At 35.7% G+C, this 20430-nt stretch overlaps 3 protein-coding genes across 3 annotated transcripts in view; all 3 read right to left on the reverse strand.

The window, feature by feature from the left end:
* Nucleotides 1559-7176, reverse strand: LOC107634941 (probable methyltransferase PMT13). The gene is made up of 7 exons (XM_016338266.2): nucleotides 6545-7176; nucleotides 5806-6009; nucleotides 5509-5719; nucleotides 5160-5421; nucleotides 4683-4988; nucleotides 4123-4218; nucleotides 1559-2113 (listed from the first exon to the last, which is right to left on the reverse strand). The coding sequence occupies exons 1-7, from the start codon at nucleotides 6992-6994 to the stop codon at nucleotides 1906-1908; spliced, it is 1737 nt and encodes a 578-aa protein (XP_016193752.1). The 5' UTR covers nucleotides 6995-7176; the 3' UTR covers nucleotides 1559-1905.
* LOC107634942 (COP9 signalosome complex subunit 1) lies at nucleotides 10896-15502 on the reverse strand. Its single transcript, XM_016338268.2, has 6 exons — nucleotides 14952-15502; nucleotides 14486-14806; nucleotides 13358-13474; nucleotides 13188-13273; nucleotides 11636-11870; nucleotides 10896-11268 (listed from the first exon to the last, which is right to left on the reverse strand). The coding sequence occupies exons 1-6, from the start codon at nucleotides 15363-15365 to the stop codon at nucleotides 11089-11091; spliced, it is 1353 nt and encodes a 450-aa protein (XP_016193754.1). The 5' UTR covers nucleotides 15366-15502; the 3' UTR covers nucleotides 10896-11088.
* The window catches only part of LOC107634943 (probable methyltransferase PMT15), a 5045-nt gene continuing 1309 nt past the window's right edge, over nucleotides 16695-20430 (reverse strand). The window contains exons 2-6 of the mRNA XM_016338269.2: nucleotides 18830-19040; nucleotides 18427-18724; nucleotides 17573-17965; nucleotides 17377-17454; nucleotides 16695-17282 (exon numbers count right to left, since the gene is read on the reverse strand). Of these exons, the coding sequence (XP_016193755.1) occupies nucleotides 17042-17282; nucleotides 17377-17454; nucleotides 17573-17965; nucleotides 18427-18724; nucleotides 18830-19040 (1221 nt within the window). The 3' untranslated portion in view covers nucleotides 16695-17041. The remainder of the gene's footprint in view (nucleotides 17283-17376; nucleotides 17455-17572; nucleotides 17966-18426; nucleotides 18725-18829; nucleotides 19041-20430) is intronic.

The following is a 20430-nucleotide window of genomic DNA, read 5'->3' on the forward strand; positions in this document are numbered from 1 at the left end:
CCGTTTAATTAATATATGTATATTATAACGATAGTAATAATTCATTTAATGCAACACAAACAAACCACTTGAATTTGCAATCATTTATTTGCAGTATTATTAAGTTGGGTGAATAAGAAGATGCTAATAAATATTTTGGTACTAACTTCAAAATCCGTACTACTTCTACTACTACAGACTATTAATAAAATGGCAGTTCTCAACACCCCTCCCTCTTTATTCTTCATGATTTTCTTTTTGAAAATAAAAATATAAAATAAAATATATTGTTAGATTACTAAATTAAAAAAATTAAACTAAAAAAATTGAGTTGATAGTTAAATAATGATAAAAATTAATAAATTCTGATAGTCCCTAACATTTCTCTTCCTTTTTTATAATCCTTTGCTAGATTTCTTTATTTAAGTTTAATTGGATCATGTAGTTGTTCATTCATTCCTTACCAAAAAAATATCCATCTATATAGCAGTTCTATAAGTGATTTCTTTTTCCCTGGATAAAACAGCTGAATTTTATTATGAAAAGTTCAAGTCTTCAAGACTTCAAGTGCTGTATGCTATACAGTGATCAGTGATGTTTCATTGTTTCTAACCTAATAATGCAACACTGATTCTTCAGACTGGGTTCATATTTAGCTGCTTTTCTTTTTTTCTTTTTCTTTGACAACGTTCATATTGAACTTTGAAGTAACGAAATAACGAATTATGCTCTAATTTGGTTTTTTGGATTACCACTATTGGGTCTCCTTACAAATTGTCCAACTTGATATCGTTTCTTAGTTTTTGACAACTTAGGCCCATATACATAAGCTTTGCAGAAACAACCAATTGGACCCAGCTAATGGTATACCATAGTCTAAACTCTAAATAGTAAAATTTTACTGCAGCGCTATACCAATTATTTCTCAATTTTTATCTCGTCTTTGTCTCTTAGTTTTTATTTCTCAATTTTTATCTCTCAATCTTAGTCTTCGCTTATTGAACTAGTATAGTAATACACATGTCGACCCAATAACAATTTAAAGGTTTTGAACTAATCTACATTTCCCTGTCCAAACAGAAAAGTTCGGTTCATAGTACATTATATTACTCTTGTCCAATTACAATTCCTTATTTTCGAAGATCTAATTTCCTAGATTAATACACGTCTCTTGTTCATGCAACTTGACCATGCTAATGAATTGCATTTTTCAAAAGAGTCCTGCTAGGGAGACAATGGATTATTTGTACAATGTGTACAATGGGCTATTGAGTTACAAAATGAACATCCCCCATATTATCTAGAATAACCATCCGAGTACTAGGAATAATAAACATCTTCCCAAGAAAAAGCTTCAGCTGATGGAAAAATGTAACACTAATAGTTATATTTCTAATACTCCCTAAACCTCCATTGTACACATTGTACAAATATTCCATTGGCTCCTCATACTTTTCCTTTTCAAAATATATTATATATAAGCTTAAATAAGTTTTTGGTTTCTAATTTTTTTCTTTTGGTTTTAGTATAATAAAATTTAAAATATTTTTTATTTAGTCCCTGCAAAAATAGCAAAAGGTGAAGCAAAACGAAATCAATTTTGGTTGTGATTCTTCTTTAATAATAAGCAATGATTAACAGCTTCGAATTACATTTCATCCCTGAAGCCAAGAGGAAACACAAATAACATTGGCGTGTGCTCTTCACATAAAACTGCACAACGGCGTTCATATCTTTAATCAACACTCAAATCCTATCATTACTATCTTCTTTGTATGAATATTGAACAGGTTGGAAGGAAAAACTGCCCCCTTTTGATGCACAGAGAAGATATATTGGACATCCCCGCCAGTCAATGCCAACAGAACAGAACAGAGAGAAGGGAACTTTACCTAAATTACATAGCTGTGTTAGTGGTAATGACAATTATTGCTTCCAGAAGGTCTTTGTTGCAACTAGAATCTTTTCTTGGGCGTGTGATTCGGGCTCTTTATCGTATATGGTAGCCTTCCACCTCACTGCCTCGGAAACACGAGCAACTTTCTCTATTACTTCAGGGGTATCCCTCACCACAACTGTTCCCTCCGGCCGCAAAATTCGGTCCATTTCAACCATCAAATCAACAAGACTACATCTGCAATAGAGTCATGAAGCAATAGGAATGAGCTTATTACTTATGACAGACAATTGTTTAAATGCATGTTGGGACACATTATCATATGAAAGAAGAGAAAAAAAAATCCAATATTCACGCAAAGCTCTACAAACTAATTATTCAAACAAATGTAACCATGTTCCAGAAGTAATTATTCAATTTTACATTAATCAGCTTTGAACTTTTGATATTTGAGTGGTAGGTTTGAGAGGCTTCCATTGAATATATATAGAATTAGGTTGTAGAGTAATAGCCCAAATAGGTCCCTAAAGAATTTTACGCTCCGACAGATTTGTCCCTAAGAAAATTTAACTAGGATTTTGGGCCTGACTTTCTTCGTTATATGCTAGATACGTCCCCAGCCCAGTTTGACCTGGTTAAGACTAACGGCGAAGTCTTACGTGTCTGTTAACTTGATGACGTGTTCAATTAAGAGAGACGTGTCAAGCGCAGAACAGTTTGGTCCCTAGCCCACATGGCCAAAACGACGTCGTATCAGATGAGAATAGAACGACGTTGTTTCGAGGAGGACAATTTCATCCCCAGGTTGGATACTAGAGGCGCGAAACATTGCCGTTTTAAAGGGGGGACTTATCTGACTGATAAGGTGGTTTTGGGGAGGGACCTATATGACTGAGAAAAGGTTACATTAGTCTAAATTCCATTCGTAGACAATGTTTTGTGATTTTGAAAACACAAGTTGATGCATCCGGACCTGCTAGCATGCAAAATGCAAATCTTTCCTCTCATGTCACTCAAATTGAAAATCCTCCCTCTCATGTCACACAAAAAGTTCCAAATAATCTCATGGTAAGCTAATTGCAAATGCCTTCATATGTACGTTTAGTTGAAAATTGTATAATCCAGTCCCATAACAATATAAAGACAATTTTATATTTCTATCAAGGAAGACAGGCTCAGCAACCATTTAGACGTCCAAAGTAGACAATAGTTAGGCCCAAGGTTTAGGGGAGTGTTGGTGCTGAGACAATGGCAGCGGCAAGCAGTGGCACAGCATCCAGAATGTTCAAATTCATTCCAACTCCCGGACTGAACCTCTTTAAGAAGAAATGATGCTTTCTTGAATTAGTATGAAACTTATTATGGAGGGGATAAGACCATGTTTTGTTGTTGTGACGGAAACAAACCTCCACTTTTAATGTTTTTCTTCTTTCTACTTTAGGTTAGTGTGTCTTGAAGGAAATAGACCTTCTTTTGTTTGGTTTGGTTTATATTGCTACTAAGCTTAGCTACTTATTTGGATACAATATTTTGATACTCTGTTATGTTGGCATTTTGATATATGGTGAAACAACATATCTAGTTTGGATATACACTGTTTCTTTTATACTAATTCGCCACCATTAAATTCATTCATATTTAACTAGAATCAGCCATTGCAATACAATCATTTCTCAACCAGATAGGTTTCCCAAAAAAACACTTTTGTCAGTCAGATAGGCCCCAAAAAATATTTTCAGTCAGATAGGTCCCTCCTTTAAAACAGTTACGTTTCATGCCTTTGGCATCCAACCTGGGGACGAAAATGTCCTCCTCGAAACGATGTCATTTTGACCACGTGGGCCAAGGACCAACTATCCTGCGCTTGACACGTCTCTCTTAACCGGACACGTTATCAAGTTTAACAGACATGTAAGACATCGCCGTGAGTCTTAATCGGATCAAATTGGGCTGGGGACGTATCTAGCATATAACGAAGAAAGTCAGGCCCAAAATCCTAATTAAATTTTCTTAGGGGCAAATATGTCGATCGTGAATTTTTTGAGGACCTATTTGGAGCATTACTCTTAGTTCTATTAGATCAAGCATGCTAAGCTTCAATACAATAACACTAGTTAATATACGCTAACAAACATTTCTAACCAACTACAATAACCTTTCGATTTGGAAATTCAATCAAATGAAAGAAAGAAAAGAGTTCCCAATTCAATAGAGCAACAGCTATGCTGTTTTGTACATAAAAGTACCTGCTTTCGCCAGAAGTTGGATCTTTTATAAGCGAGCCAATGTTGGTAGCATGGAGAAGATCATAAGTACGAGGATACGTTGAAAAAGGTTCACACCTGTGTGCATAATCAGTACAGATTAGATGCAGAAAAATTCATCCATTACAACATCACATGCAAGTTCAAATGAGTTAAATGAAATGTTTTATAGAATATACTGAGCTTAACATCAAGTAAAAGTTCAAATAAGAGCTGACTGAGACATCCTCATGACAGTAAATGGAAAGGCAAACCACAAATATTGTGAACGAATCAAAACTTGAGGGCAAAAGCAACTTGCGTGCAAACTGATTCAGCCGAAATACCAGTTGAACAAAGTAGTTTGGCAGTAAGGTTAAAAGACAATTATCATTACAACAATATTTTTCTGCCACGTATCTGATTTCAAGACCTTAGCAACAACGGAAAGAATGGAAATTTCCGTGCCAAACAGTAAGACATTTGCCAAAGATCTCAATCCTAAAGATTCTGGACAATCCCTTTAAAACAGGATGCTTGAAACTCTCAGGAAAAAAACTCACCAATCATGATATAGTCCAATAAGGCCTCTGTCATAGATCACATCAAGAGTTGCAAATAGAGCATTCATGTCCATAACATTGCGCACAGCTGGAGTCCCCAACTTTATGTGTAGAGATTTTTTATAGTGCATAACTCTCCTTATCCACCTTTTATTGTCAGCCTCGTACAAATGAGCCTCATTTTTCATTACTGTGGACCTTGGAGGTACAGTGTTAAGCCTCTCTGGCCACTTGGGAATCTGTCCAATAGCATATTCTCCTTTGACAGAAGATGTCCTTGTGACACACCTCTTCAATTTGAAGTACCTGTAAAATAAATAAAGCTTAATTTCACCCTTCAAAGTAATCAATGAGATCTACTAACAATAATGACATTCATCCAAGTGCTATACACCTATATCAATTTCGAAGTAGACAGAGAGAGTATCAAACATAATAAAATGAAAGATAATTCATAGTAGCTATACAGGAAATTACCAAGCTTGACTTGCATCATCTGAATCATCACATAATGCAAGACCAAAATCATTTTGGTGGGGGTGACACATTTTTCCTGCAGGCTTCTTCCAGATCGCAGTGTTACCATCTACAACTATCAGTTCATAGCACAATGCTCTTGCTACAGCCTGGAGATCAGACCATTCTTTATCTTGTTTAGCCCACTGAACAGGGGGGCCAGAAATGACCAAATATCCACCAGGACGAAGTAATCTATCCACTTCAATAAAATAGGTTGCATCTGCAAAGCATATTTTCTGCATTAGAGAAGCAGCAAGCCTTCATGATTCAAATATATGGAAAAGGTCAGTAGTGAAGAATAACTCACTGTAGGCTGTAAAAGGGATCAAACAGCGAGAACAATGAACTAAGTCAAATCCAAATGCAGGGAATGGCAGTCGACGAGTGCCAAGCATGGCAACGAAGGCTGGTATTCCTCTTTCCAGAGCAAATTGTATCTGTGATTTATGTGAATCTCTTGGAGCAAAAGACATGGCTAACATATTTTGGGCTAGTAAATATCCTCCAAAACTAGCAACCTGTAAAAGCAAGATATATATTTCATGTTAAACAGCAATAAAGTCTAGTACGATCTCAGAAACAAAAATGGAAAACTAGCTCTTACCCCGCACCCCATGTCAAGAGCAGTCCTCATAACACCGTCACGTATAGGAATGTATTGAGCAAGCTTTTCAATATACTGCTCTGCTCCATCTGGAAACATTGTACCACCACCAGGGAATATAAAGTGTTGACCTTCACGCTTCATCCATCCCTGGTGACCTTTCCTGTCAGCAATTTTGTTGTGTGGCATGTTATCGTGCCATATCTGCAAATTTGGAAGGGGGATTGAAGAATGAGCAACAAAACTAGCTTTATTTATTTCACACTTGAAAAAAAACACTTAATTCAACTATCTTTGATTTTCAAATGAATATGTTATAACTAAAGTGAGCTTCTTATATTCCTAGGAAAAACCATTTTTAAAAAGGAATTTAATTTTGATATACTGATATTAATGAATTCATAATAATAAAACATATGAAGCCCTACACATTAGGGAACTTTCTCTGTCCTAGTTACTCTAGAAACTACATAAGTTCAGTTCAACCGTCTAAAAATATCAGCAAGCATTTCGGTAATGAAAACTCTTAAGTCTCTAAATTAGATACATGCTTCAAGTTCACTTCTATGGCTAAGTAGCCATGTAGCCTTAATCCTAATTTTCTAGCTCCGAAGAGAAAGTATGTACGACGCGAAATTTTTACAATGCTATATCATTTCGCAACACGGAATCAGCTACAAGCAAAATCAAGAACGCTGCACTAAATATTAAACAAGCAGAGTTGAGAGCATAGAAGAACCTTATGCAAGCTCTCCGGCCAGTGAACCGGGATCCGGTACCCCTTGGGCGGCGGAATCAAGCAGAGAGGAGTATCAATATGGCGAGGGCAGTGTCGCTCTCTGTAGAAGTTCATCTCCCTACTCAGCAACCTGTTCACTCTCGGATCCTCGCAGGGCATGTGGTCTACCTCCTCCGCCGAGCACGCGTCAAGGAAGCCGCCTCCGCCACGTGGCTCCCCGTTCTCAATTGCCGAGACGAGGCGGAGGCGGTGGCGCGGGTCGGAGGAGCGGAGGAGGGTGTTGCGGCCCGATGCGGCGAGGGAGTCGCCGAAATGTGTGAAAGCCATGAGGAAGAATATGGCGACAAGGAAGAAGAAGAATAAGGTTATGAGGTCGAGAAGGCGCCATTGGCGGGGGTTGATTATGGCGGTAATGAAGCTGGGGCCGCTCCGTTTTGACGACAGAGCCATGTTTTGAGATCGGAAGTTGGGTTTTTGAAGTGTGTATGTTAAGTGTTTGACGAAAAGTGTGTGTGAGGTATTAGATTTGGATCTTCGCACTCACACATTCTCATACACTGTGGGATCTCATATTCTTGGCTAAATGCTGCCATCACATGTTATGCGTCGTATAATGTGAACCTGCGTTGCTTCATGGTAACAATGTCAAGAATTTTAATCACATTTTAAGTATTCAATTTAAAAATTAGTTATTTTAGTTATATCATAATACGCTGTTTTACGCTCTAAGTTCATAAAAGAATTTAATTACAATTATTACATTAACCAAGAATTTGACTTCTCCACTGTTTATTACGTGGGCGCGCTACACATCCATGTAACAAAGTTGGCCCAAGTCCAAATAGAGTCACTTACGTTAATGACGAGTGAAAACACGTGCTCGAAAACCCTTCGTTACTTCGCGCTCATTATGAAAAAATGTTACTTCTTCCTCAACATGAAACCGCTCATTCTCTTCGAATCTCTCTCAAAATCACTCAAACTTCAGTCATGTTCTCTACGAAAACACTACTAGAGAAGAATCGCGAGAAGATTTGGCAAGGAACAATCAGAAACGAACAAAAACAGCAACAGAGATTCGCCTTCCTCCTCCTCGTTCTCCTCCTTCTTTTTTGCGTTCCTTATTCTTCACGTGTTTTCTCTTTATCTTCATTCTTTTGTTGTTATTGCAGCTGTATTTTTTTTGTCTTTTCCTCTTTCTCTCCCTGGTGAAGAAGCAATAGAAGGTGAGGAGGAAAAATTTTAAATTGTGCAGAACAAAAATGAACCGAAATGACTAACTCCACTGAACCGAACATCATTCATGTGCTAAATAAAACGTCATGAACATTTAAGCATCAAGAAAAATATTTCTACATGCACAAGGACTCAATTGAACACACTAACAATCAAGTAAATCAAAATGAGCAACTCCACTGAACTGAGCAACATTCATGTGCTGAATAAAACGTCATAAACATTCAATCATCAAGAATAACATTTTTCCATGCAAAAGAACTCAACTGAACACATAACAATCAGGTGAACCGAAATGACCAACACCACTGAACCGAACACCAATCATGTGCTGAATAAAACGTGATAAACATTCAATCAGTAAGAAAAATATTTCTACATGCACAACGACTCAACTGAATACATTAACAATCAAGTGAATCAAAATGAGCAACTCCACCTAACTGAGCAAAATGTTGGTGTTGTTGGTGATAATTATAACGAAAGAAGAAGAAGAAGAAGAACCTACGTGCACGAATTTGAAAGAAGATGGAGGAAGAGGAGGAGAAATACTATTCTTGTTGATTGAAAGTTGATCACTATTTATTCACCACATGAACATTGTTCAGTTCGGTGGCCTTTGTGATTTTGATTCACCAAATGAATGTTGTTCGGTTCGGTGACCTCCTTTTACTTTTGAAGGTTGTAGAAAGGCTTAGAAAATGGGGGTTGAATCTATGGCCTTCTTTTAAGTTACTGTAATAACCCTTTTAAAACAAACTTGCCATCTAAATCTGTTTGAACTCAGCAGTGAAAAATTTATGAGACAATTTCATTTTGTCTCATGAATATCAGAAAACAGAACAGAGCAGGGAAGAGAGAAGCTGACACCATCATGTATCCTGGTTCGGTTGCCTTTGTGCAATGCAACCTACGTCCAATCTCCACCACAACAGTGGTTGAATTTTCACTATAGTTAAAGTATTACATACACCAATTCCACATGATTAACACAATCCTTTCACACTCAAGTTCTAACCTAACTTGACTTGGTTATGCTAATACCTAACCATTCACTCTTAGTGCTCACCCAACTAAGAAAGGGATACCTCACAGGTACAAGATATAAGACATAGACTTAACCTAAAGAAATCTGAAATAACTCTAGATTTTTCACTCATGTGTATCTCTATGCCTTTTTCTCTCTTAGGCTCTTTCAATGACTCTCTCATTCAGCCTTTTACCTCAAGAAATTACAGAAAGTTAAACATTAAAAAGTAAATTACAATCTGCAAAACATGAAGAAGATTGGCTCTTCAACAGTCCCTTTGCTATGTGATAAACCAGATTTGCTAGCCTCTGATTCAGTTCTTCATTCTGGCGGAATGCTCCTTTGACTAGGAAGCACTGTCCAAGTAGATGAACTTCTTCAGAGAGCTCTTCTCAGAACATACACCTCAAGAACACTGGTTATCTCTCCTTGGCTTCTGAATGGTGAACCAACTTCTTTTGTATCTCCTTGCATGTTGCTGAGTTGCTCTCTCCTAGGTCAACTCTCGAGCTTTGTGCTTCACCAACCCACCCTCTCACTTTTTTTCCATTAATTCTCAAAATAGGAACTTTGGTTCTGACCTTCTCTTGTTGACCGAAAGCCATAGGATAGCAGAAACATTTATTTTCAATGGTAAACTCAGATCTTGGCCATTGAAAAACAACTTGGTCCCCAAGAAACACTTATGACCGTAGATGCGCAGCAATGAAGAGCAGAGATCATCTTTCCCATGTATCCCAGAATGGATTGATAGAACGTTGAATATGAAGAGAAAAAGATACGATGCATGTATAAGGAAATGAAATCACCTTTTAGCTTCTGACTTCTTGATACAGTTTGATGTGGGTGATTAGACTTCAACCTTTTGCTTAACCTTCTCTTTCTTGCTTCTTTGGTGAACAACTTAGGGACTAAGCTTTCTCTTTCTCTTTCTAAGTTCTGACTAAATAGGAAAAAGTGAACGTTGCTATGAAAGAAGCAACTTGGAGGGATTTGCTTGCTAACGGACTTGGATCGGATATCCATCAAGCAACCCGTTTTATTTCTTTGGCTCAGTTGGTTTCATTGCCTTGAATCCTTTTGGGTTGTTCAATGATTTATAGCCCACCAGCCTTGTTTCTTATTTTTCATCCAGTTGGGCTGCTGTTGTATTGATTTTTGGCCTGCATCACTAAACCAAAATAATCAAAGACTAATTGGGTAATTAGTCCAATAATCTAATGTTTGTCATCATCAATTATGTTAGTTAATTTCTTAACTTAACAACTTTGTTAAGTGTTTAAGATTATTGTGATAGCATGCAACAATCATTCCCAAGCTGTCTCAACGTAATAATCTCATTCAACTGATTTGAAGTTGAATCATTCATTGTTTCCATTCAGAAGTGTAGATCGAAGAAGAAGAAGAAGGACGGAGCTTATTACGTTGAATTCAATGCAGATCAATAATGAAGAATGCGAGCAGAGAAGAAAAACGCGAACAGAGGAGAACGACGAATTTTATTAGGTTGAAGAACGAAAACGCGAAAAGAGAACAAGATTTACGTTATATGAAGCGCGTGTATAACAAACACGTAAGGGGGTTGGGGAGGCGCGTCTGATTGAAGTTACTTGGATAGCTTGGATGAAAAAATTACATGGATGTAGAGCTTTTTTGTTTATTATGTTGTTGGCCAAATCGCATTTTTAGATATAGATGTAATAATAGATTAATAGTTATAGGTAAGTTCCATAACCTAAAAATACCATGTTCAATTCTATACTATAATCGATTACAAACCATTCCCTATTATTTTGCAATTAAAAAAAAATTGTTATTCAACAATTTATAAGTTCGGATTCAACTAAAAAATGTGTGAATATATATATATATATCGAATTTTTTTAACCTCAATATACTTTGTTAGTTTAACCCAAAATTGTTGGATAATTTTCGGTGTTAAGATTTCATTGTTTTTGCATTTATAGTGGTTTGCGAAGAATGAGATGTTCAACTCTAGAATCTTACTTATATATATACTCAGAAAGCTATTTAAATTTCAGATAATAACCTCACTCCCACCTTTCTCATCAAAACACTACAATCTCAACTTTGTCCAATAGCTTATCAGTTATTAAGCAAATCAAAATATAAAATGAAGATCTAGGGATAAACTAATTAAAAATATGAAGTATATACAAATCTAAGTTTGACTATTCTTGAATATAAATTTAACCCCTTGGTCCATTATTAACTGACCACTGCATACAACCATGGTTCTGTTACCATCAATTCACAATCATAGTTTCCTACTTAATGATCTAGCATTATAGTCATACTTGATAAGATTTGTTCTCAGCAACATGGACCTAACATCCCTATCAAATACCCTTCCTGTTTCCAGAACCCTTTGAAAGGTGGCATTCCTTTGATCTGCGTGCCTTGCATACAAAATTTTGTTGTGTGAATCAACTCGAGCCTGCAATGGAGCAATGTATATATCAGTTATGTTATAAACTGTAGGCTTTAGTGTCTCAAATCATCTTCCAAAATCACAGTAAAACAAAAGTTAACCGAATATGATACTAGCACGTTTGCCCACGTTTGGCTAACGGGTAAAAATGAGGTGGAAATTTCCATGGACTAGTTTGATGTGTAAAAAAAGGAGAGGAAAAACAACACATGTATCGAACTAATCCCCAATAAAATTTCTTTGAGCGAGGATAAAACCGCACCTGTATTTTTACGTATGGAACTAATCCACAGAAACTTACACCTCATTTTTACCCCTCAACCAAACATACACTTGAAGTTGAGGCTAATGAAGAAAGGATAAAAAATTGCACCTGTATCTGATTATCAGTTATCAAAGCCACGAGTTCTTTTTCGAGCCCAGTAATAGTCGTCTTGAAAGCACTAGCCATCATTTGCAAATCAACAGACACAAATGGGAGTGTATACTGAATGAGAGCTTTGTGACGGATTTGATCATACAGTGTTTCAACGTGGTCATGCAAATGTATGTCAAGCAATAAATTCGCTTTCAGGTTCGCAAGGTACTCTAGGCATGATGCATAATGGCTGCAGAAAGAATGTGTAGATATCACTACTAACAGAGAGAAATAAGGAAGAAAAGAAAGCAAAACAATTTATTAAACCAAAAACAGAAAGTGCAAAACATCCATTCTAGATAATCAAATAAGTTAAATATTGCATGATGCAAATACAACATTCATCAATTAATTACACTAATATCAATTACAAGAACTAATGATCCCGGTAATACAACACAAATTCATCAATTTATTACCTCTGGCAAATATTATAGTGACCAAATCCCATATACCAAAATTGTATAATAGCAGTCTGCATTCATTCCAATCCAATCTCTTTTAGAACTAAGTTCATTTTCTCAGACAAAGAGCTTAGCAGCACATAAGAAAAGCCATAAGGCATATCTATTATATATTACTAATTTTACAACCAAAATGTATCACATATCACTCCCTCATTGCAATTAAAATCAAATTTTTTCCTCTAAAATTAAAAGTTCTCCCCTCCTCCTTCTTCCTTCTCTATCTCTCTCATTCCTTCACTCACTCTATCTCTTTTATATATATCATTATCAATGACTAATTACAAATTTCAAAATCAAAATATGCAACATGACATTCTCTAATTAAATTCAAATTAAATTAAAATTAAAATTGAAATATAGCTATATTATATATTAATAACTAATTTAATAACCAAAATGTGTCACATAACACTCTCTTATTAAAATTGAGAAGAAATATTTTCCTCCCAAATTAATAAACTCCCTTCCTAAATTCTCTTATTTATCTTTTTCTCTTTTTAAAACCTGCTTTTCTAATTTTTTGAATTTCAAAATTAAAAATAAAAGCTATTTTTCAACTAGTTGGCTCTAAATTGGCTACACCCTAGACTTTTTCAAAAACAAATTATTTCTATTTGTGCGACAGACTTAACACCTAATCAAATGTAAAAGTATACATGTTAAATTCTTTCAAATTTTTTATAACAAATGCTAAAATTAATTATTAGTAAAAAGTTAAACTCTTTCACATGAAAATAATAACTAAAAATTTTATTATTTGATTTTTTCAATTTACGAAGGCCCTGCCAACGGGGACTTTTGTCCCGTACAACTTTTTTATAATAGTTTGATTCTATAAATTTTTTGTGCCATAATCTACAATGTCAGGGCCAACGTAGTTTTAAAAGATTTATATTCCCGTAATGTTATTACGGGTATAAATACTAGTGTAACAATAATTTTACCAAATTGTGGGACTTCATAAATCAGGTTTCAATTCAATTAAACCCGGAAACTGTGACCACTCTAGTCTACAATGAAAAGAGAGAGCAATGACCTACCTTGAGTAAAAATCATTTATCAATTCTCTTACTTCAGGCACTAACTCCAAGAAATTCCTAAAGTTGATATTGTCTATAACTTTGGCCTGCAAATACAAAATTAAAATCAGAAAGACAAACGATATTTCACAATCGTCATTTAAAAGCATAATCATCGTAAGAGTACTTGCCTTCAACTCTGTCCGATCAAATGTTGCAAGTGCACAAAGTCCTCCGTATGTTGCAACATCTTGAGGTGCAATTACTTCGTTGTAGTGACTCCCCAGTTCTGGAGCCGTTTCTAGAAACTGCATTTGTAATGAAGGCAATTTTGCCAAAGTTATATATAGGGTAAAAGATTTTCCTTCATCATTATTCAGATAATGGTTCATGAATATTGAATCCTTAGACTATTACACAGGGATTTCACATTTGATGCAATATCCATAGCATCCACGCTGTAATTCGAGGCAGAAGTGAAGAGAAAGGTTATGAGTGAATATCAATTATCAACCATGGTAAAAATTGACATTCTTTTTTCAAAGGTGTATAAGAATGACAGCCACTATCATCCATTACATCCTTTCCGTGAATGTGTTTTTCATTTGCAGCTGCTTTGAATGAGGCATTTTCAACATGAGGTAACACCTCATTATTTTACCAAAATACTACCGTAAGAAGCAACAGCAAAAACACCAACATACAATGTCATCAATAAGTGGCACTATCAATAAAATTCCAAAACCAAAAGAAAGTGAACTTTCACCATCCAGATTGGAAAATTTTTTTCAAGCTCCAGAACAGCTATTCTGACAATCCTAATGCTCTCAATCCTCTGGGGCTCAATAAATTTCACCCACCTCAGCTCTTCATGGGAAGTCATGATAATTTGAGTCTAAACAGAAATACATTGACCCTCTATTTGTTCACAACAGGCAACTGGTCAAATTTTTTATTTTGTGCATTTTGTTCCCCCCGTACACCCCGAAATCTTTTTTGCACTCAATTCTAAATATCACATGATATGCTGAACTATGTGTTTTGTATCATGCAAAGCTTGGGTAAACCCTGCAGAAACATATTTAAAACATGGCTTTTGGGGATCTATTTAATTATCAGATTCCAGTATCTATGATATGAACAAATAAGGTAAATATCAATGCTACAAATCAAGGAGGTCCTCATTGCCCCAATCTACCTTCACAATTCATACAATTTCCATAGCTCTGAATAAATTATCAGCTTTCAATGAAAGAAAAACTCTCATCACAAAAGCAGTATTAAAATCACCAAGATAATCAATATCGCAAAGAATTAACCTTTCGGGCTGCAAGCTTGTACTTCTTCGACACTAGATTCGCCAATCCTGCAGCACAACGCAGCTTTGCAGCTGTAATCTGATCAAGGGCCTCATGTGTCTGTTCTGCCTTGCTAACATAGCTGGCAACATGAGTAAACTGACCCATTTCAATGCTGACCAAAATAGCACTCATACACATATGAATAATATGCTTTGACGTAGTGCAATAATCTCTGGTTCGAACATAACTCTTAAAAGCTTCCCCCAATTGACCATGCGCATAATAAAAGTCTCCAAAATCGTTGTACCCCATTCTTATGCTTTCTTTAATCAAGTTCGTCTGAAAAATTGAAAATGAGAAATTAAAGTAATAGATAAAGTGATAAAACAAAAGCCAGCTTTCATCCATAACGCTCTCAATTTAAACCTCCAAGATATCATAACTCACAAAATCGATTATTTCTAGAAGAACCGAATCCTCATACCCTATAAGCGTTGAGCTCGTTGTCGAGCTTCTCCTTCTTCTGCTCAGCCCTACGGTCCACGGCCTCACACCAAGCGACATCCATGGTGTAATCGGGTCCCAATCTCCCACCAATTTTGTTCACAACCTCCCTGAAGAGCTGCGTATTCTCTCCCTTCTTAATCTCATCGAAAGCCATGCGGAGGGCCTCCAACTGCATCGCCGAGTTGTCGCCGCCGCAGTGGTCGGCGATGAAGAGGAGGCGGGCGATCTTAGTGCGGCCGGAGTAGAGGCTGGCGTATGCCTCGATGTCGAACTGGTCGCCGCTGATGATCAGACGCCGGCTTCGCTTCTCTCCACCACCACCTTCGGCGGAGCCGCCGTTGGCGTAGATTTCGTCGATCATGGGATTGGATGATTCGTCGTCGGCATCCATGTGGACAGTGAAGAGGGATAGAAAGGAGAAAAAGTGGAAAACCCTAAATGGGGAAGATGGGATTTGGGAATTAGGGATTTTGAGGTTTCGGGCTTTAACTTTTTCAGTGATGACTGATAAGAGTGGCAGTGTTAGTGTATGTACTATGTAGTTATGCTCAGTATGCTTCAGTCTTCATGTTAGTTTTACTTTTACTTTTACTTTTACTCCCCAAACGGTTACTTTTTTATATGAAAAACTAGAGTTATTTTAGGATTTCTTTTATCTTGGAAAATAAAAAAACTTTATATGTCAAAAAGTTAAAAGATTTTGATACTATTTTTCTAATAAATTTTATAAAGTTCAAAACTCTCCTTCCTCTTTCTCTCCTTTTTCATTATCATCTTTTTTCTTTTTTTTTTTATTTCACATTCTAATAATTCTTCTTATTTCACCCTCGTAATAAGAACATGTGTCATGGTTAAAACATTTCGGTGCTATTTCTAATAAATTCTACAAAATTTAAAATTTTCATCCCTTCTCCTCTTTCTCATCATCATCTTGTTTCACATTCTCATACTTTTTCTTATTTCAGTATTTCACCTTCTTAATAAGAATTTGTGTCACAGCTAAAAAATTTTAGTGTCAAAATTAAAAAATTTCTTGTGTCATATTTAAAGAATTTTGGTGCTATTTTTTGGAAAAATTATGCACAATTCAAAATTTTTCATTCTTCTCTTCTTCATCGTCATCTTTTTCTTCTTCATCTTTTCTTTCTTATTTCACCAACTCATAATTCTTCTTGTTTCATCCTCTTAACAAGAATAAAACAAGAAAAAAAGACGGAAAAAATCAAATAATAAAAAAAATGATGCAACAACCAATAAAATGAGGAGAAGAAAAAAAAAGTAGCAACAAAAGAAGGACAATGAGAAGAAAACAATTAAAGAAGACAAGGAAACACGAAGAAGTATGTGATTCACGCGCAGGTTGTGTGAATAGTTTTTGTTGAATTTAGACCAATTTAATTAGATTTGGTTAATAAAATTATTTAGATGTGTGACCGTCAAAAAAAACGTGTGATTCATACTTTTAAAATTAATATTTAATTTAATTAATAAAAGAAGTTTAAATAAAATTTTTCATTACGAAGTCAAATGCAGTTGAATGCAAAATTTGGCAGATAATGAGCCAATTTGAAAAGTTATTTAAATATAAAATAATTTTTAATACATACGAGTTAATAAAGTTAATTTAGACATATTATCTATTGTTTCTTATATAATCCTCCAGTTCTGTGGTGTGGGAGTACGTGTGACAATTTTTATAGTATCAAATCATCTCTCTTTGAAATATATTTGTCATTCTCTTGTAGCATATTACTGTGATGCTGCCATTCATTTGATCATTTACTTTGAAACTTATGAGAAATTTACATCATCAAGAAGTCTTTTTTTTTTTCACTAAGGTGAAGCTACCTAAACTTAAAAACACTAAAAAATATGAATGGTTAAGTGGAGAATAGTTGCTGTAAACATAAACATATTTTTCCAATTTGCACCACCCACAGGCCACAGCAACTGGGGTTGTAAAAGAATTGAATTTCTCAGTAAAATTCTTTTGAAAAGTGGCTAAAAGAAGAAGAGAAAAAAGAAAAATACACAAAGTTATAGAGTCCAGAAGGGTATATTATCAAACTAAAGCTTTCTTTGTTGATCTTCATCAGGTTGTGGTGCTGTCCAGTACTGCTTCACTGCTACTAGTATCTTTTCTCTCTGGTGAGGCCCCTTTTCGTGGTCGGCGATTCTCGCATCCCACTGCATTGCCTCTGCAAATCTCTTCACCTTTAGCAGCACATCCACATCGTCGCGCAATATGACGCTGCCTTGCGGCCGAAGAATCCGGTCCATCTCTAGAAGAATGTCCTCCATATTGCACCTGTGACACATTATCTTGATAAATTAGGACTTTGGAACATTAAAACAACATAGCGAATCTGAAATTGGTTTTAGCTAAATCACATTCTGCTTACTTGTTCTGGTAGAGGCTAAAAACAGAATCACCATGGATGAAGTCATAAGTTCTTGGATAAGTCGACATTGCTTCGCACCTGATAGGCAGAAAAGTAGTTATTACTTATTTAGCAAGTAAATTAACTTTAACAACCATGTGCTGAAATGTGTACTTAGAAATTAGAACGAACTCAAGGAAATGGAAGAAAGGTTTACCAGTTTTGATAGGTTCCAATCAATCCACGCTCATATATGGCACCAAGAGTGTTGATCTCAGCCTCCACAGGAACAATGTTCATCACCCACACCGGATCATCGATAAGCGCAGCCGCGAAGCCTCCCAAGTAAGCATTCATGTCGAGGAGATTGCGGTACCTACCACGCTCTGCTAGCTGATAGTCTATGGTCTTGTAGTATGCCACTCTCTTCTTCCATAGCTGTGTGTTTTCCTTGAACATCTCGGCCGTGATTCCCTTCAAACTTCCGCTGCTAATCCTCGGGGGAACTGCAGTTAGTCTCTCAGGCCATTTCGCCAATTCGCCGCCGCTAACTTGTCTAATGTCACTCACCTCAGGTAATTTTGTCAAGCATGTATCCATTTTAGTGTACCTATAACAGAAAAGTTAATGATGAAGAAAGAAAGGAAGCAACCAAAAAAAGGGGCCATCAAAAGAATATTCTCTTTTTAAGATGATCAAGAAGATATAATAGCCAAAAGGAATTGAGTAAGAAACAAGGTGGGAAAATGAAACACAAGATCTAACTAAGGTCTCTTTTTTATCCAAATGGTTTTGGTATCACAGCTATACTCTCTTTGGCAGCAAGAATAATTTTACTCTTTTGTACTTTCTGACAAATGACACTGCAAAAGTGCAAAGGCTATATATAAAAAAAGCAAAAAATCAATAGCATAAGGAACTAAGACTGGCAGTGATTGAATTGAATTGCAAGTCAATCTTTTTCTAAAGAATCGCCAACAAAAAAGTTTAACACTAAACTTGCAACCTAGTTCACCCAATGTGAAACTTTTAGGCATTGGTATCAAAAGTAGAAGAAAAATGTGAAATTACCATGCAGTGTCTGGATCCTGTGCCTCACAGAAGGGTCTGTTCTTGAAGACCTTCCTAGTGATTTTGCAATGAATGTGATTGGTTGGCTTCTGCCATATGGCGAGATCATCCTTCTGAATCAATTTCTTCCAGCATAGACTCTTTGCTACTCTCTCAATCCCATCCTGTTCCTCTTTGAGACTCTCCTGAGTCCTTTCCCAACCTTTCCAGTGTGTCCTCCAGTTTATCGGCGGCCCGGATAGGATCCAATAGCCTCCCGGCCGCAGGACTCTATCGACTTCGGTCAAGTAAATTCCATCTGCCAAGATCAAACATAACAAAAACCAGAACACTTCTAAGTCCTACATTCACAATGACTTGTAAAACCAACAAATATTCTGTTTCTAAGGAATAATGGATTTACCATATTGGCCCCAAGGAATGAGGCAACGTGAGCAGTGAGCCATGTCAAAGGATCTTGAAGGGTAAGGAAGCCTAATTGAGGCAAGAACTCCAATCAATGCAGGAACTCCACGTTCAAGAGCAAACTGAACCTGTGCTTCATGTGTATCCCTTGGTGCAAACGATATTGCTAAAATGTTGCGTGACAGAAGATATGCACCCCAACTTGCAACCTGAACATTAATTTCATACAATGAAATTATAGATATTTGAATTAACTATTTCCCATAGGAACTAACTAGAAAAGTGTAATGTAGTTGGTACACATTCCATGTTACCAAAAAATGTGACTAGTGACTACCCTGTACCAATAAAATGAAACAAATTGAACATGCTTGACATCTGATGTATAATCAAAACTATAGTCTCCAACCAAAATGTCTTCTAACACTTACTACATTTTCATTTATTTGAAAGGGGAAAGGGAGTGATGTGTGATTATGGAACATATAAATCAGGTGGGGTTAGCATGATTGAGATGGTTAAATTGGGTAGGCATTCCTCAACAAACAACAGAATTTCAAAGTTCAAACTGAATTATTATTATTATTATTATGCTTAGCACCAAGTGGATTATAGAAAATAATTTCAGCACTTCAATAATGCAATGTCTTATCAAAAGTATGGTTCTCTAAGTGCACTGTACTATATATGTTTATTTTGCTCCTTAGTCAAAATGGTACTTTACTTCAGTTTGAAGAATTTAAGAAGATTGTTTTGCAAACAAATTCTAGTTCATGATCAGCTTTATCCACAAAAGGACAAATTCATCATGCTTCATATTTCAGACTTTTGTGTAACCAAAATAATCCCTTTAGGCCTTATCTATATTTTTGTGTTCATCTAATTAATTAGAGCAAGATCCTATGAGATTATAATATAATAATTCCAAATAAATTTTGGTCACCCGTTTAGGATAAGACGGCCAAATCAACCACAATAATGATGTTATTAGAAATAGGAAAATTGAAATAGACGCCTTGACGGCGTTACATTACATAACATATAAAAATTAAAACATATAGAAAAAATCACACATGGAAATGAAAAGAATAAGTAGAACATAGTAAAACAATAGATGTGTGGGATTCGTCTAAATCCTAATATAATATCTGTTTCATAGCAGGATGAAAATGACAAAAAAAAAATAATAATAAATTTTCATTTTTCTATACATATCTGTTCCCAATTAAAAACTCATTGTAATCATAATGAATATTTACGTTTTTTGATTCGGAATCTAAATTAAACCATATCAAAATCAGACAACTATACAGATTATTGTTAATTGTAATATCCAAAACATAAATCCATTCAATGAAAAAAATAATAAGTAAAAAAAGAAATAAAAGAAGAAAATCCTCAATTGATGAGGTTCCACCAAATGTGGCCCAACCTCATTCCAATTTCTTCCAAGTTGTTAAACAACCCACTGGGGGAGTTGAACCACCCGGTTCAGTTGAACCGGCCAGCTCAACCATAACAAACCAGACCCATATGATAGTTCTTCAATCGAAAAATTAAAAGAAAATACTCAAAAAAAAAAAAAAAAAAACTTAAATA

Source organism: Arachis ipaensis, chromosome B04 (assembly GCF_000816755.2).
Source record: "Arachis ipaensis cultivar K30076 chromosome B04, Araip1.1, whole genome shotgun sequence".
Classification (NCBI taxonomy): domain Eukaryota; kingdom Viridiplantae; phylum Streptophyta; class Magnoliopsida; order Fabales; family Fabaceae; genus Arachis; species Arachis ipaensis.

What these genes read in the sequence shown, in the direction of transcription:
- LOC107634942 (XM_016338268.2), bottom strand. Translation starts at nt 15,365, where the DNA reads ATGGATGCCGACGACGAATCATCCAATCCCATGATCGACGAAATCTAC. An exon ending in TTGATCGGACAGAGTTGAAG is followed by an intron (nt 13,274 to 13,357) that starts GCAAGTACTCTT and finishes TTGTATTTGCAG; the next exon opens with GCCAAAGTTATAGACAATAT. An exon ending in TAACTGATAATCAGATACAG is followed by an intron (nt 11,269 to 11,635) that starts GTGCAATTTTTT and finishes GCTCCATTGCAG; the next exon opens with GCTCGAGTTGATTCACACAA.
- LOC107634941 (XM_016338266.2), bottom strand. Translation starts at nt 6,994, where the DNA reads ATGGCTCTGTCGTCAAAACGGAGCGGCCCCAGCTTCATTACCGCCATA. An exon ending in GATCCCTTTTACAGCCTACA is followed by an intron (nt 5,422 to 5,508) that starts GTGAGTTATTCT and finishes TATGCTTTGCAG; the next exon opens with ATGCAACCTATTTTATTGAA. An exon ending in ATTGGACTATATCATGATTG is followed by an intron (nt 4,219 to 4,682) that starts GTGAGTTTTTTT and finishes TTATGCACACAG; the next exon opens with GTGTGAACCTTTTTCAACGT.